The sequence below is a fragment of the Pseudorca crassidens genome, chromosome 16, assembly GCF_039906515.1.
Source record: "Pseudorca crassidens isolate mPseCra1 chromosome 16, mPseCra1.hap1, whole genome shotgun sequence".
Taxonomy (NCBI): Eukaryota; Metazoa; Chordata; class Mammalia; order Artiodactyla; family Delphinidae; genus Pseudorca; species Pseudorca crassidens.
In genome coordinates, this window is record NC_090311.1 from 27,461,598 (window position 1) to 27,478,078 (window position 16,481).

Here is a 16,481-nt window from a genome sequence, read left to right on the forward strand (position 1 = left end):
GTGCGGTTGTGTGTGACTGCAGACCGCTAGACAGCAGGGCCCACGTCACACTTCCACCACCCCAGCACTCTGTAAATAGGATGTGTGTATATGTGGAAGGGGAGATAGCTGGGGAGAGATGTTTATATTAAAGTATACACAGGGAATTCCCTGGCAGTCCAGTGGTTAGGACTCTGCACTTCCACTGCAGGGGGCATAGGTTTCATCCCTGGTTGGGGAACTAAGATTCCAAGATAAATAAAATGTACACAAACTTTTACAAAGAGTGTCCAACTTCTTTCTTTCATCGTAGCCTCATTCCACCCTGAGGGATTAATAGCCCTATTTTATAGATTGGAAAACAGGCTCTAAGGGGTTAAGCAACTTGCCTTGAAATCAGGACTGGAAAAGCCTGAGAAGAGGGAAGCAGGGTAAACCTGAAGGGGAATTGTCAAAGCAAAGGCAGAAGTGTGCAAGTTTGTGCACAGATGAGTGTTGGGGGAGTAGGCAGAAGGGAAGGGGCATGAAAGAGGAAAGTGAGTTTGATTTGATGAGATGAGAAGGTTCCTAGTAAGAAACAGAAGGGAAAAGTCAGCAAGTAGTGCAGAAAAGACTGCAGAAAAAAATCCTCAAAAAGAGCTGACGGATTGAGTAAGGAAGTCCAAGCTGGGAAGACCAGGAGAGACATGGCTATGAAAAATAAATCTGCAGTCCTTGTGGGAAAGTGGGTTGGGGGACAGTAGAGGGAAGGCAGGAAGACTGCTAGCCCCATGGTACCAGACAGGAGAGAAATTAAACTGCAGGGGCCCAGTGGGCTAAGGGACACAGCTCCTCATGTTCTCACAGAACTCAGTGCCAACCTCAGATACCTCAGGAGGTGGCAAGAAGGCCAAAGTGACCTGGTGGTCATCCCACTTGTGTACACTCTACGAGGCAAGCCTTTCTCCTCTAAGGAGGTCTCAACCTATGTCTCCTCTCAGGTGGCATATCCAGAGCTGTATCTGCCTGGCAAGTTGGAAGTGGTCCTAAGCTCTGCCTCTGCACTGTATGGCTTCCCCTTTCTTTGCCCTGAGCTCTAGAACAAGGGAGCCAGGCCAAGGGAATTCTTTTCCAGTCCCCTTTGCCTAATAACCGAAAATATTTTCACCTGGATTTCAGAAAGTAAGATTCATGAGAGCTGTTTGTGTTGTTTACCTAAAAAGAGTGCTTAGCATGCAGTAGGTACTTAACAGTTGTTGAATGGACATAGTAAATGAGGTAATCTAAAAATGAGATTACCAAATTCCTGACTGCAAAGGATGCAGCAAATAATTGGGTTATATAAAAGTGAACTATGTACAACTATGGCTTTATGTATTCCAGAAACAGGAAACATCAAGCTAAAAATCTGACTGGAGAATCCAATGCAAGAGGAAGAAAGGAAGAAATCAGTTTAAAAACTAGAGCTTCCCTGGTGGCGCAGTGGTTGAGAGTCCGCCTGCCGATGCAGGGGACACGGGTTCGTGCCCCAGTCCGGGAAGATCCCACATGCCGCGGAGCGGCTGGGCCCGTGAGCCATGGCCACTGAGCCTGACGTCTGGAGCCTGTGCTCTGCAACGGGAGAGGCCACAACAGTGAGAGGCCTGCGTACCGCAAAAAAAAAAAACCCACAAAAAACAAACAAAAAAAACAACCTAGGTGGGGCAGGGGAAGAATCAGGACATTCCAGATACTTAACCATCCCCACTCCCAAACAAATATTACTAAACACATGTCCAAAATGAAGAAAAAGCCATTTTAATAACAGACACATACATTCATAGGACTTAAAACAAGATGTAAATAGTATAAAATTAAAAAAAGAAGAGGAAAGAAAAAGGAAATCTGCATTTACTTGTAAACTTCATAAAAGCTGGTGGATTAACTGGCTGATAGGATTGCCCAGGGAAAACACACACACAGATAAGGAGGTGCACCAACACTGTTAATGAATAAGAAATAACTGCAGATCATGCTCTATATGCCCAAGCCACCTGTACCCTAACTTGTCTCCTTAGAGACAAACCAGAACAGTCCTCCCCTAATTCTCCAACTCAGTCACTTGTTAATGGGTCACCTCTTAAATTTTTGTTTTTTTAAATTTGAAAACTACTCTTGGTTTAAAGACTCCACACATTATTACTGGCCAGTCCCCACCAACTATACTTGTTTTGACAGAAATAAAAATACAAATGCTCCAACTGAGCCTGGATGACAACACACCATTTTCTTTTACATCTGGGGAGATTTTTGTGAAGTCCAAAGCAAGCTATTACTTGTACTTCAAAACAAAAACAAAATGCCAGCCTTCTAAAAGGTGACAAAGGCACCACTGCCCTCAGGAGATAGACAGAAAATGTACAAATGCTGTTACTTTACTGCTACATAGATGCATTTTGTGCATGGAAAGCCTCTTCATTTAACTTGATATACCCAAAAGAATTATATTTTAGGATAACAAGAAAAGCAGTTTAGAAAAGGCAAACAGTTACACACAGAAGCATAAACACAAGTACCTTATTTTTCAGCTTGCAATAAGGGTAATAAGTTTGACATACATATCCAGAAAATTAGACAAGGTGATTTTTGGCACAGTAATATTGCCAAACACACCACCACTCAGTGCAAGCTTTGTTTGCCAAGTCCAAAAAAGTGGCCTGACATTCTCTGTGCAATGAACATATTCTCCCCCACTACCATCCCATTCACTGGGCAACAGCAGCAGGAGGGAGACAAAGCATGGGGACTCAGAGGGAAAAGGATAATACTTAATTTGGGAGAAAAACCATGGGCTAATTGTGCTAAAGAGACTCACAAAAATTTTTGAGAACCCCAATGCAAATACTGGCTGGAATATGACCTGGAGACTAAAGACACCTACCAAAGTCATAAATACAAGGGTCCCAACTGATGTTTGGCCATTGATTTTAAAGGGACAGATGAAGTATTTTTCTCTAATGGAGAAAGACAATTAAAAATAGAGACTTTTCTTATTGGAACTGCTAAATAAAAATGTATCAAAGTGGTTCTAAATTTGATGGGCAGTTATCTGTTGAAACTGCAATACAAAAGGGTCACTCAAAAAAAAAACCCTGAATAACCCACTTGTCCCCCTGTCAATGTACACAATTAGAAAATATTTACACACTGTAATTACAAGCAATATAAGCAGTATTTTATACTTTGAGATATTGTACACTTTACACAATGCAAAATGAGAAAAATATGGACACTTATAAAATTACACACAAATAATGTATCTACAAAGTATTAAATTACAGAGAGTGAAAGCCCCCATTGTTGGGCAGATAGATGCCAGAGTTTCAAGCTTCTGTCAATATAACTCTTTGTATCTATCTCATTAACCATAAGTGGCATTTTCTAACAATACCCTTGAGAGGTAGTATCAAGATAATAATATTCTTACCAGTAAACTCAACACAGAATAAAACTTTTGTTGGTCTGACTCTTGAAGCCTCATTCAGCCTGGGTTCTTGGGAACTGGATTAACTTAGTCTTCCCTATAAAATCTCTAACTGCTCAATGCTTGACATGGGCTCAAAAGTTACTGATACTATTTTAAATGATAAATTTAAGATAAAATGGTTTTTACTCCTAAGCCTCAATTTAGAGGTAGAAAGCTAGTTTTCAAAATTTATTTTCTCCCCTCTCAAACCCATTTAAACGTCAAGCCCAATTCCCTTCCCCTCCATCATCCTTCCCCCACAATTGGAGGAAGCAGAGTGCTCAGGAGAGCAGTGTCATCCAAGTCAATATTGAAAGAAAGGAAAACAAAGCTGGCATTATCTTTCAAGAAACAAACCCTCCTAAAAGGGACAGTCAACAAAAGAATTTTTCAGTTAGCTAGTAAGAGGCTATTACTACCAAAGGCTTCAAAAGGCCCTTAGGCTAAGACCAGCATGTGCACTTCTACTAACCCTCCACCATTTAAACCAAAGGATGGCTTTCCAGTGTTTAAGAATTTAGAGCAGCTGTGGTTTTCAAGTGCAACAAATTTAAAATACAAGCACACATGCGCACACAAATACACACGTGTGCGTAGTGTACCAAAGAATAAATGCCATTCAGGTCTCTGCCAAGGTTATATACTCATGAAAGTAAGGTTTTTGGAAACTTGTCCAGATCTTTAAGCTTTTACAATATAGACTTCTGTAATATGGCTACAAAGGGCCAGAATTCTAAGATTTAGCCAAGATTCTAAAATTTAACCAGTATTAAAAAATATATATATATATATATATATATATACACACACATATATATATATATATATGCACTTAAAGAAAATCCAAAACAAACTGCATATGTATGTTTTGGAATAAAAACAGAGCCACTATTTTATAGCTTAAACTCTTCCCCTTAAGGGGATCTGACAATGTACCAAACTTCTGTTTCTCAACTGTTTGTTTCGATGTATTTTAAAAACCCAACAGATTTATAATCTTGAATAGCCAAGAAAAATGCATGGATTAAAACCCGCCAGTGGTTTGCAGGAGTAACAGAAGAGATTTATCCTTTCTATTAGTAAACTCAGTTCTAAGTGTTCCCTTTGAGTCGTAAAATAACCAAGATGGAAAATTAAACCAAACTGGAACTTGATCTTGGTTTCCATGTCCATCTCCTCAAGTTCATCCAAACCCGTTCTTCCATCCTTTCTGTGATTATCCAAGTGCCGCAAATACAATCCAAACAAACAAACAAAAAAGATAACTGGCTTAAAATTTAACAAGAGTTAACAGGGGAAGGTTAGACTTGCAACTATCAGCTGCTTCCACCCCTCCCCTCTTGTTATGGGATTCTGCTCTTTTAAAAGGCTGGTTGCCTTTTTAAGCAGATCGCATTTCGTATCTGCTTCAGAAATGGCAATTTCTTCATTACCAGCTTCATACTAGATATTCAAGTAGCACATTTGCTGAACATTTTCTTGGCCTTCCACTGGGTTCTGTACTACTTTCTACTCCTTTAGGAAAGACTCTTATTGAATTTCTCTTGGTTCATAATTTTGCTGCTGCAACTCCTGTTAAGAATCTGGTACCCAGAAGTCATGAAGCTGCCCCTAGAAAAGGGAAGGGGGAAAAAAACAGAATAAAGGAAAATCAGATTATGAATTAATCCTTATAAAACCACTAATCATCAGACAATGCGCTTTGATAATGAAAGTAATAAAGTTTTGATATTATAAATTGCTCTGAAAATTTACAGTAATCAGATTCAAGTTTCACATTTTATAGTCTAAAAATTTTTAAAAAGTATAAATAAGTACAAGATGTTTTCCTCAGTAACACAAACATGTGGAGCGACATATTTAAAAAGATTAAGTAAAAAGTTAAGCTGATTTTTAAAATATTTATTTATTTGGCAGTGCCAGGTCTTAGTTGCGGCATGTGGGATCTTTTTTAGTTGCGGCATGCGGGATCTAGTTCCCTGACCAGGGATCAAACCCGGAGCCCCTGCATTGGGAGTGTGGAGTCTTAACCACTGGACCACCAGGGAAGTCCCTGTTAAGCTGATTAATATAAAGTTTTGGTATTAAATTCTTTTCTGTTTTAATGTTACATGAACAAAAATGGCAAGCCTAAAAAAAAAGTCTACTGAGATTAAAAACTAAAACAAGAACAACAAAATGTTAACTTAAGATTTCTCAAAGACTTCTCTATCTTATGAAGAACACCAACAGCAAAAGAGTCAAAGTGTCATAACACAGTGAGACTGCTTTTCTTAACTAATCTTCAGTGTTCCTGCTACTTTTATAGAAAATATAAGCAACTTCTAGGCCCTGTCTAATGAAAGTATGGTCCCCGGATCAGCAGCATTGGCATCAGTCTGAGAACCTGTTAGGAATGCAGAATATCTCAGGCTACACTCCAGATCTATTAAATCAAAATCCGTATTTCAACAAGTTCCTTATTGAAGCCTATGTACATTAAAATTTGAGAAGCAGGGAATTCCCTGGCAGTCCAGCAGTTAGGCCTCTGTGCTTTCACTGCTGAGGGCACAGGTTCAATCCTGGTCTGGGAACTAAGATCTCACAAGCCACATGGCATGGCCAAATTAAAAATAAATAAATAAAATTTGAGAAGCATTTTCGACAATCCCATATTAGTTGGTTTGTAAATAAGCAGGATGGCAAACTTAATATCAGGTGTTTAAACAATGCTCCTCTTAAGGAAAGTCTCCTTAGATATAACACCAAAACCCTAAGTGACAAAAGAAAAAAAAAGATAAAACCGAACTTCATCATAACGAAAAACTTCTGTTCTACAAATAATATCATCAAAACAATAAAAGACAACATACAGGATGGGAGAAAATACCTGCAAATTATATACCTAATGAGGGACTTATATTTAGAACACATGGAAAATTCTTACAATTAGAAAATTTAAAAATGGGCAAAGGATTTGAACAGACATTTCTTCAAAGAAGCTATATGAGTGGCCAATAAACACATAAAAAGATGCTCAACATCATTAGTTATTAGGGAAATGCAAATTAAAATCACAATGACATTCCATGTCCAACCCCCTACTATGACTATATCAAAAAGACAGATAATAACAAGTGTTGGCAAGAACGTGGAGAAATCAGAAACCTCACACATTCTGGTGGGAATGTAAAACAGTGAAGCCACTTTGGAAAACAGTCTGGCAGTTCCTCAAAACATTTAACACAGAATTACTATATGATCCAACAATCCCACTCCCAGGTATATGCCCAAAATGTTTTCATTTGAAATCATACATTTACACCAAAACCTATACACAAATGTTCATGGAAGCATTACTCATAACAGCCAGGAAGTGGAAACAACTCAGATGTCCATTTAATAAGTAGATATATAAAATGTGGTATATCCATAATGAAATATTATTTGGCAATAGAAAGGACACACAACATGCTACAATATGGATTAACTTAACATTATGTTACATAAAAGAAGCCAGTCATAAAAGACTACATCATATATGATTCCATTTGTATGAAATATAAAAAACAGGCAACTCTATACAGACAGAAAGTGGATTAGTGGTTGCCTAGGGCGTGGAGTGGGGACAGGAGTGCAGGTGGTTGGGAATGAGAAGTGACTGCTAATAGGTATGTGATCTCTTTTTGGAGTGACAAAAATGTTCTAAAGTTAGATTTTGGTGATGACTGCACAACTCTGTGCATATACTAAAAAATACTGTACACTTTGGGTGAAATGAATGATATGTGAATTTTATCTTAATAAAGATATTAAGAAAAATACTCCACGAGAAATAACCTCCATTTGATGCAGTGTAACATTTTAAAATGGGGTCAAACACCTTTGGAAATAAATTAATGAATATAAGAGCAAACAGAAATTTAAAAACCATACATAAAATATTATACTGGGGTTTTCAGTTCATTTTAGGATACCTAGAAGCAAGTGCTCTGTCATGATTTTTTTTTAACAGTATGAAGAAATAACATTTAGCAAAACTACTGAGAATAAATGAAACTGTTTAATAAAACGACACCTGAGTAGGTCGACAGTTCTGGATTATTTCCTGCCATTTTCCATGTATCCTGGCAACCAAGTCTTTTACCTTAAAAATATCAAGAAGGGGAAAAGGGATCAGAGCAAAACAATTTAATGCTTGATACAAAAGACCTGATAGCTGTGACAGACCCACACCCAACAACTCAATGTGGTTTCTGTTAAGAAAGAGAGAATAAACTCCTCAACTTCTGGAGGGGCTTTCAAGTCATAGTGATTACTAAGACCTTCCTTCATCACCATATCTAAAATACTGAATGCTTAGGACTCCATTTTTCCATTAGTTACTAACGATCATCCAGAAAAACACACTCCCTGCCTTCAAGACACTTATATTTTCAACTTGCTGTCTTTTGAACACCCAAAAGGGAAGCTGAAGAGTGGCCTTTGTTACAGGACCCAAAGCTTTGGCTGTTCCCTGCCTTCCAAGTTCTATTTGAAAGACTCAAGACCACAAAAAAAGGGTTGTCATCTGTTCCTTTTCACACTATTACAAGATCCAAAATTCAATGTTAAGCCTCTCTAGGTTTTTGCAAAGTACAGTGGACTCTTGAACAACGCGGGGGTTAGTGGTGCCAAGACGCCGCACAGCAGAAAATCATACTGCTCTCTCTGCCTCAAAAACAAAGAAAGTGATAAATGACTTACCCAAGGGCAGGAAGCTAAAATGGTTTGGACAGAATCAGTACTCAAATCCGTGTTGTTCAAAGCTAGACTACACTATGAATCCTCTTCTTTTTTTTTTTAGCAGTACGCGGGCCTCTCTCACTGTTGTGGCCTCTCTCGTTGCAGAGCACAGGCTCCGGATGTGCAGGCTCAGTGGCCATGGCTCACGGGCCCAGCCACTCCGCGGCATGTGGGATCTTCCCGGACTGGGGCACGAACCCGTGTCCCCTGCATCGGCAGGCGGACTCTCAACCACTGTGCCACCAGGGAAGCCCCTATGAATCCTCTTTAAATACCTGATCTATTCCTGTATTTGGAGGTTTAGCAAGTCTCTGTGTGAAACTCCTACCATATTAGAGATTCTCAGTTAGTTCCTGGACATAATTGCTTGACAAAATGTTTTATTTAATTAAATTAATTTATTTATTTGGTCGTGCCACACAGCATGTGGGATCTTAGTTCCCTGACCAGGGATCGCACCCACGCCCTCCGCAGTGGATGGCACAGAGTCTTAACCGCTAGACTGCCTGGGAAGTCCCAACAAAGTGTTTTAAACAGGTCAGGAATTTTATAGTTGCTTTAAGTTATTTCAAGGTCTGCTTTTTTCTCCATTTAGAGTTCAGCAGATTCAGTTTCTCTAAAACAAGCACCACCTTTTTCTACCAGAGGCTTGTGGAGAGGCATGCAATTCATCTATTTCAGCAAGACCATCCCCTGAAAGCAACTGCCACAGACCTCTGTGTCATTCTCTGCTCTAAGTAAGAGGAGCCCTGGCACCAGTCTATGCCCAGCCTCTTGGCTTTAAGAAACAAAAACCTTGGGTGGTCCTCCTTAGCATGTCTGTCAGCAGTAGCCACTACCACCAAGTTCTATGGGCCAGTAACTCTAGTTAATGTTCAAAAGAATGTGCTTCTGAAACTACAGTTTCCACTCTAAGGCAAAGAGCTATCCGCTACATGTATTTGAAAATCTGCAATCTGATACAATTTCATTAGCTGCTCATTTTTGTATTTAACTTAAATCTATTTAAATACAGATACTAAATCTAAATGGGAATTGTTGAAATATCTAACCTTTACAGCTAATTAATGTAAAATATAAAGTTACAAAGCTGAAACCTCACATTCAATGACTATCCAAACACAAATGGCAAGAATGGATCGGCTCTACACTACAAAAGCTAAAAGATGATTTAGAATAAAAAAAATCCTTAGAAGAAAAAGTTTCCAGAAAATCCTGTTATGTTTCAGGAAAAATCGTCAAATTGTTTTATTAATACCGAAGTTGCTTTCCTAACTCCATACTCATATATTCAGCTTGTCTTAAAATGTATTTGCTTTGAGATTCCCCCTCTGCTTTACTTTCAATCTAGCTAGAAGTACTTAGTAGAAGTTAATTTGTTATTAAAGGAGAAAGTCATATTTCTAATCTTATATGTTCCTTCTTAAAGAGAGGCTTATACGTATTACTCAAGTATTAACGAAACCAAGGTTAAACAAACAAACAAAAAGCTAACAATAAGAAAAACACACACTTACCTTAGTTCTATAAAACAGTCTTGCATCTTCCCTAATATCACACTTAACATGCTTTTCTAAAGCCCCACAGAGGTGCACAAAGTGTTTCTGTGTAAAACAAATGCAAGGGATGAAAACAACTCTGAAGCATTACAAATTAACAAAGAAAAGATCATGTAGCTAGGACAGCTAACAATCATTTTAAAAAATCTACCTTAGCAATTTCTGATATTAACTATCCAACATAATAGCAGTCATATCAGTAAAAAGTACTAACTGCCACAACAATAAGACTGTTATAGTTTATTGCTAGTTAATGCATAAAATATACACAAAAATAAAGGTTGTTTTGCTATGTATTAAGGCACATTAATGAAAATTAACCCTAGAATTCAGACTGTGAAGTAGTGCCTAGAAATTTAAGAGTCTTTCCATTAACACATTCTCTAATGAAATATTCAAGTAACAGCTAACCTATTTTTTTCTCTATGAACAAAAGGAGGTTTAGTGGTAGTTCCTCGAAAAATTAAGTGCCCTAAGTTTTAGAAGTGTATAGTCCAAAACAGTCACACTCATATATATATACTAAGGTTGAATATACTAAGGTGAGAATGTAAATGAACATTTTTTGGGAGGGAAATGTGATAACAACCATTTTTAAATAATTAAAATTTGAAAAATTTATAACCTTTGATCTAGCATTTCTACTTCTAGGAATTTACCCTACAGAAATGCTTCCAAAGGTTTGTGTTAGCACTGTGTGTAATCACACAGAAAGGAATGTTCATCAATAAACATTTTGAAATACTACAGTTATGAGATAGACGTGCCAGTAATTTACAGTGGGGGGAAAAAGAAAGACAAGTTGCAAATAATATGAATAACATGACCTCATTAAAATATAATTATGTTAGTATATGCATAAATTATGGAGAAATTTATAGGAGGGCACTGGATTATAAAGTCTTTCACTTTCTACCTTATATGGTTTTATAATAATTGAATTTTAAAGCAATAATCATTGATTGTTTTCTAATCAGAAAAAAATAATTTAAAAATGTAAAGACCATATATAAGAACAGATAGATGACTATGTTAGGTTCCAATCAGGAGAGCAAACAATAGTTCTATGTACAGCAGTGTTTATAAAAAGACATGAACCAGTCTTGTGTCCTTCTGATCAGGCCTAAGGAGATACAAAGTTTTAAACAGGGGTTGGATTACCTAAGGTGTGAAACATGAAGAATTAAACAAGAACTTTCCCCAGGAGTATGGAACATGATAGGACAGGAAGAATAAAATAATTCAAAATGAAAATCTTAATATGGTGAGATAATTTAGAAATGCATATCTGAAGTAGCCTGACTTACCATCAGTTTAATTTTGAAGGCAAACATTATTTCTAAATAAAAAGGAAGTGGAGTGGGAGTAGAGATGGGAAGAAACCAGCTAAGAGCTAGCCCATTTGGTATCTGGTGATCTTGATATCTTATTAATGTATTACACTACTGCCAAGTTATCACAGTTAAGTCCCACTCCAGTAAACAGAACTAACATGTGTAGACAAATAATTTTTGTCAGTGACATGGCTGCAAGGTTACTATTACTTCTCTCTTTCCAGTGTACATTCGGATTTCTATAGAGAATCCAAAGGTAACTTGATAAAAGTTATTTTATTAAGTTTTCTCCTATATAAAGAATGTTCATTTATTCCATCAATAGTGACACTTATTAAAAACAAAAAACACTAAAAAATACCTACCCGTTGTCCAGAAGAAAAAGAGTGAGAACAACTAACTTCACCGACTAAATGAAGAAGAATGTAGGTCAGGTAATATGCCTGGTAGAGAAATGAATAAAATCAACACCCATGAATTAGCTAGAATACATGTCATCCCAGTTTATACATTAGGAAAGCTGCCTAGGAAGAATTAAGGATTTGCTCAAGTTAACTGAGCTGGTTAGTAAGGAAAAGCCAAGCATTTATCCCAGGTTTCTGATTTCTAACTCAAGTGCATTCCTTTTACCACCTCACGACTGCCCTGGTAAAGGGCTACAAAAAATACTCCCAGTATTAAATTACCAACAACCATCCTTTTACCTCAATCCTCAAGTCAACTGAAGAATTTCATGACAGCAATAAACAAAAATATCATTCACTATATAATTGTGTTTGCTAGAATGTTATCTAGTCTCTAAACCCAGAAACGTCCATGGTTAAGATCATCCTTTGAGATGATCTAGCCGTGGATACCTGCTTTTCAAGTTCCAAATGAAGACTATCATCAATAGTGCCATTTGGTTGTTCAGCCCTTTTCTTCAAGACCATTTTCTTCAACAAATCTGAAGGCTTCATTTGCACAAGATAGCGATGCAAGACTGATATCTATCAAAAGAAAGAGGAGACACTGAATAATTTTTGCCTTCTCTAATTTTGCCCCTTTAGCTTCTTATAGTCCAGTGATATTCACTTAACTTAAAAGTCCCCAATTGACCCACCAAGGTCATGTGACTTTTCTGTACTATTAAACTTCACTGCAATAAAATGAGAGTAAAAAAAAGTCCCCAATTGCTTTAAAGGGATCTTATTTTATTTTTATGGCTGTGCCATGCAGCTTGCAGGATCTTATTTCTTCGTTCAGGGATTGAACCCAGGCCCCAGCAGTGAAAGTGCTAAGCCCTAACCACTGGACCACCAGGGAATTCCCTAAAAGGGATATTAAAGATTTAGTACTTGTAATTGAGGATGAAAACTTAAGGAGGAGACCAAATGGCATTACAATAGAGGTCAAAGGGAGGACTTTCTTTGAGAAATTATTTGAAAGGCAGCAGAGTTGAATCTTCCTCCCTGTGAGTAGCATTATTGAATTCTGAAAATTCTTTTTAAAAATAAATTTATTTATTTATTTATTTATGGCTGCGTTGGGTCTTTGTCGCTGCACATGGGCTTTTCTCTAGTTGTGGCGAGTCGGGGCAACTCTTCGTTGCAGTGCGTGGGGCTTCTCATTGAGGTGGCTTCTCTTGTTGCGGAGCACGGGCTCTAAGCACGCGGGCTTCAGTAGTTGTGAAGCACGGGCTTAGCTGCTCTGCGGCATGTGGGATCTTCCTGGACCAGGGCCTGAACCCGTGTCCCCTGCATTGGTAGGCGGATTCTTAACCACTATGCCACCAGGGAAGTCCAAGAATTCTCTCTTGATGGCAGTAAATATCACTGAAAGGACTGAGAGCTATTTGCTAATTACCCTCGTGGCTCAGGTGTGGTCCCCCAAAAAAATCTAAAATGAAATCTACGTCAACTCTACTAATGTAGAAACCAGCTGTCCTTTCAATCTCTCTGTCTCACAGCACCTTGTGCATACTTCCATCACAGTTCTTGCTACACTGTACCACAATGGTTGCTTAATTCTGTTTCGACCACTACATTATATTTTCAAGGTCAGAGTCTCTATCTTATTCATTTTTTTTTTCTTAATCTGTAGGACCTAACGGATTATCTTGTACTGAACTGCAGTTCAAACAAGAACACCACATCTAGATCAGGTTCTGTGTTGAGTTTTCAGATTCAACTATGAATAACCCCATTAGTGTTACTATGCTTGTAAAAAGCCTTCAGGACTTCTCAGAGTGGGGTTTCTATAGGACATGTTTATACACACTCATATACACACTCATACATGATATATTCACTACTGGGCAACCACATTTAAGCTCTATAATTTAAAGACTTTAATATTAAAATAGGTACAAGATGAAATTAATGTTTAACAGTTCTACAATTTCTAATCTTGTGATAAAATTACTAACATTGACAAGGTGAACTAATTAAATAATGTCATATTTATATAGCACATTACGATTTTCCCAGTACTTTTTTTTTTTTTTTAATTTATTTTTGGCTGCATTGGGTCTTCATTGCTGCGCATAGGCTTTCTCTAATTGTGGCAAGCGGGGGCTACTCTTCGTTGTAGTGCGTGGGCTTCTCATTGCGGTGGCTTCTCTTGCTGCAAAGCACGGGCTCTAGGTGTGCGGGCTTCAGTAGTTGCAGCGCACAGACTCAGTAGTCGTGGCGCACAAGCTTAGTTGCTCCGTGGCATGTGGGATCTTCCTGGACCAGGGCTCAAACCTGTGTCCCTTGCATTGGCAGGCAGATTCTTAACCACTGTGCCACCAGGGAAGCCCTTTCCCAGTACTTTTAATACATTAATTCATCTAATTGTCCACAACCATCCTATGTGGTAGAGGGTGTGATACTGTCTCTATTTCACACATAAAGAAACTGGGTCTCATTAGTTAAGTACCATGCTAAAGATTACATGAATAGTATTATGCCTGAGTTAGGATCTATTTTTTTTTTTTTTTTTTTTTTTGCGATACGCGGGCCTCTCACTGTTGTGGCCTCTCCCGTTGCGGAGCACAGGCTCAGCGGCCATGGCTCACGGGCCCAGCCGCTCCGCGGCATGTGGGATCTACCCGGACCGGGGCACGAACCCACGTCCCCTGCATCGGCAGGTGGACTCTCAACCACTGCGCCACCAGGGAAGCCCATAACCTCAGTATTTTTGACGTAGGATCCATCAATTTTCTCTACACGTCACTAGCTCTCCCATTTATTAAAAGAAAACAAAAATGTTATTTATACCTGCAGATTATTCGCATTAGGGATATCTTCATGTTTCTCATCCAAAAGCTTTGAAATAATCACTAGGCTGAGGCACTGTCTCAGTTGCCTGGAATTAGAATTTTAAAGTATTTAGAATGTGTTTAATGAATACTGCTTAAGAAGCAAATGAAGTTTGCAAAAAGAAGTTCTTCTAATTCGAAACATAGCTAATGTTTCAAAAGAAGGCTATACAAGAATATAAAAGCTATACTAGAACAGTAAAATTTTCATGTAAAATATTTGTACACAAAGTTAAAGTTGCCCGAAGCTCAGGAAAACCATTAAGAGCCTTTATCTTTGACCCTGATGATTTACTGTTAGAAAATCTATTTTACTGCCGGGATTTCTTTTTTTTTTGCGGAGCACAGGAGGCTCCGGACGTGCAGGCTCAGCGGCCATGGCTCACGGGCCCAGCCGCTCCACGGCATGTGAGATCTTCCCAGACCAGGGCGCAAACCTGCGTCCCCTGCATCAGCAGGCGGACTCTCAACCACTGTGCCACCAGGGAAGCCCTGGGATTTCTTTTTACTAAAGCCAAAAAAAAAAAAAAAGCAAACTGATTTATTTTCATGGTATATGCCATCTATATTATCAGATAAGCTAAAATTAAACATCAAGAATATTACAAACTGATCTAAGTATCAGAATCAGGCTGTCAATGCCTTTTCCCACAACTGAATATGAAATGAAATAAAAGACTCTGATTTAACATTCAAGGAATGATTAAAGGAAATAAAGGACCTAAAAGCATTTCATTAATGTAAACATACATTTTTCTTAGTGTTTAATTCTCACTTTTCAATACCTTCCACGTGATGTCCAGTTAGGGACCAGCTGTACCAACCACAGAAGGTTGTGGGGATGACTGGAGAGTTCATTTATGGCCAGACAGAGTTCAGGCACCTGAAAACAAACAGTGAGCAAGATTTTTCAAATAGGTCAGTGGAATCAAATATCTAACAGATCACCCACATCCCTTCTTAATGAAGCATTATTATAAAAAGAGCATTCATTTTTAGAAACAGCATGGAGTACACATATTCAGTGTTTTTTTTTTGCGGTACGTGGGCCTCTCACTGTTGTGGCCTCTCCCGTTGCGGAGCACAGACTCCGGACGCGCAGGCCCAGCGGCCATGGCTCACGGGCCCAGCCGCTCCGCAGCATGTGGGATCCTCCCGGATTGGGGCACGAACCCGTGTCCCCTGAATCGGCAGGCGGACTCCCAACCACTGCGCCACCAGGGAAGCCCCCACATATTCAGTTTTATCTTAAACTCTAGAATAGACTGAATAGATACATTTACCAGAATTTCATTTGGCTTTTGTGTTTTGTGCTACATCATATCTATCTGTATTTAAACAGTCCTTCGAAGAATAAAGTCTAAGTACACATACCAGTTTCCAAAGGTATATAATGAGAGTTGCACAAGATAATACATGTTCCTGATTTGGGATTTCTTGAATTTTAGGAATCAACTATTCCAGTATTTAAAGTCTAACAGAACTGCTTCAAAATAATCCCTGAGTAGGGAAGGGAAGTATGGGATGAGGGTAAGAGATGAGATAAGATTGATTATGTCTTGATAATTGTTGAAGTTGGGTGATAAGTATTTAGGGGTTCATTAAACTCTTCTCTCTACTTTTGCATGTTTGACATTTTCCACCAAAAAAGGCTGAAAAATATAATTTAAAAAAACCTAACAAAAACTATACATGTTTACCACCAATGGCTGCAGAAATTCAACTCAACTTCTTGCTGTTATGTATGATTCACTCTATCATTTCATTTAGGTCTCTGTTCAAAGGTCACTTCAGAAAGGGCTTCCTTAACTGCCTCATATGAAATAGTAGAGCATCCCTGCCTTGTCCTGCTTTATTGTAATTTGTAGCACTTATTACAACTTAATGTGATATTATAATCTACATTTACATTGTTTATAACCTAACCCTTTGACTAGAATAGAAGTGCTGGGAGAGCAAGGGCTTTGTCTTCTTCACAGCTTTATCTCTAGCACCTGCATTAATGCTCGGCCCACAGTAAATCCCCAGTAAACATAACACATTTTTTGTGGAATGAATTAACTGCAGTTTTAGAAAAG

At 38.3% G+C, this 16,481-nt stretch overlaps 1 protein-coding gene across 5 annotated transcripts in view; it reads right to left on the reverse strand.

The window, feature by feature from the left end:
- Positions 1–1,734: 1,734 nt before the first annotated feature.
- Positions 1,735–16,481, reverse strand: part of SLF2 (SMC5-SMC6 complex localization factor 2) — a 42,347-nt gene continuing 27,600 nt past the window's right edge. For all 5 annotated transcript variants that reach the window (XM_067709686.1, XM_067709685.1, XM_067709687.1 and 2 more), the window contains 7 exons: positions 15,189–15,286; positions 14,363–14,450; positions 11,978–12,109; positions 11,486–11,563; positions 9,745–9,831; positions 7,521–7,589; positions 1,735–5,074 (listed from right to left, as the gene is read on the reverse strand). In XM_067709686.1, the coding sequence (XP_067565787.1) occupies positions 5,039–5,074; positions 7,521–7,589; positions 9,745–9,831; positions 11,486–11,563; positions 11,978–12,109; positions 14,363–14,450; positions 15,189–15,286 (588 nt within the window). In that variant the 3' untranslated portion in view covers positions 1,735–5,038. The remainder of the gene's footprint in view (positions 5,075–7,520; positions 7,590–9,744; positions 9,832–11,485; positions 11,564–11,977; positions 12,110–14,362; positions 14,451–15,188; positions 15,287–16,481) is intronic.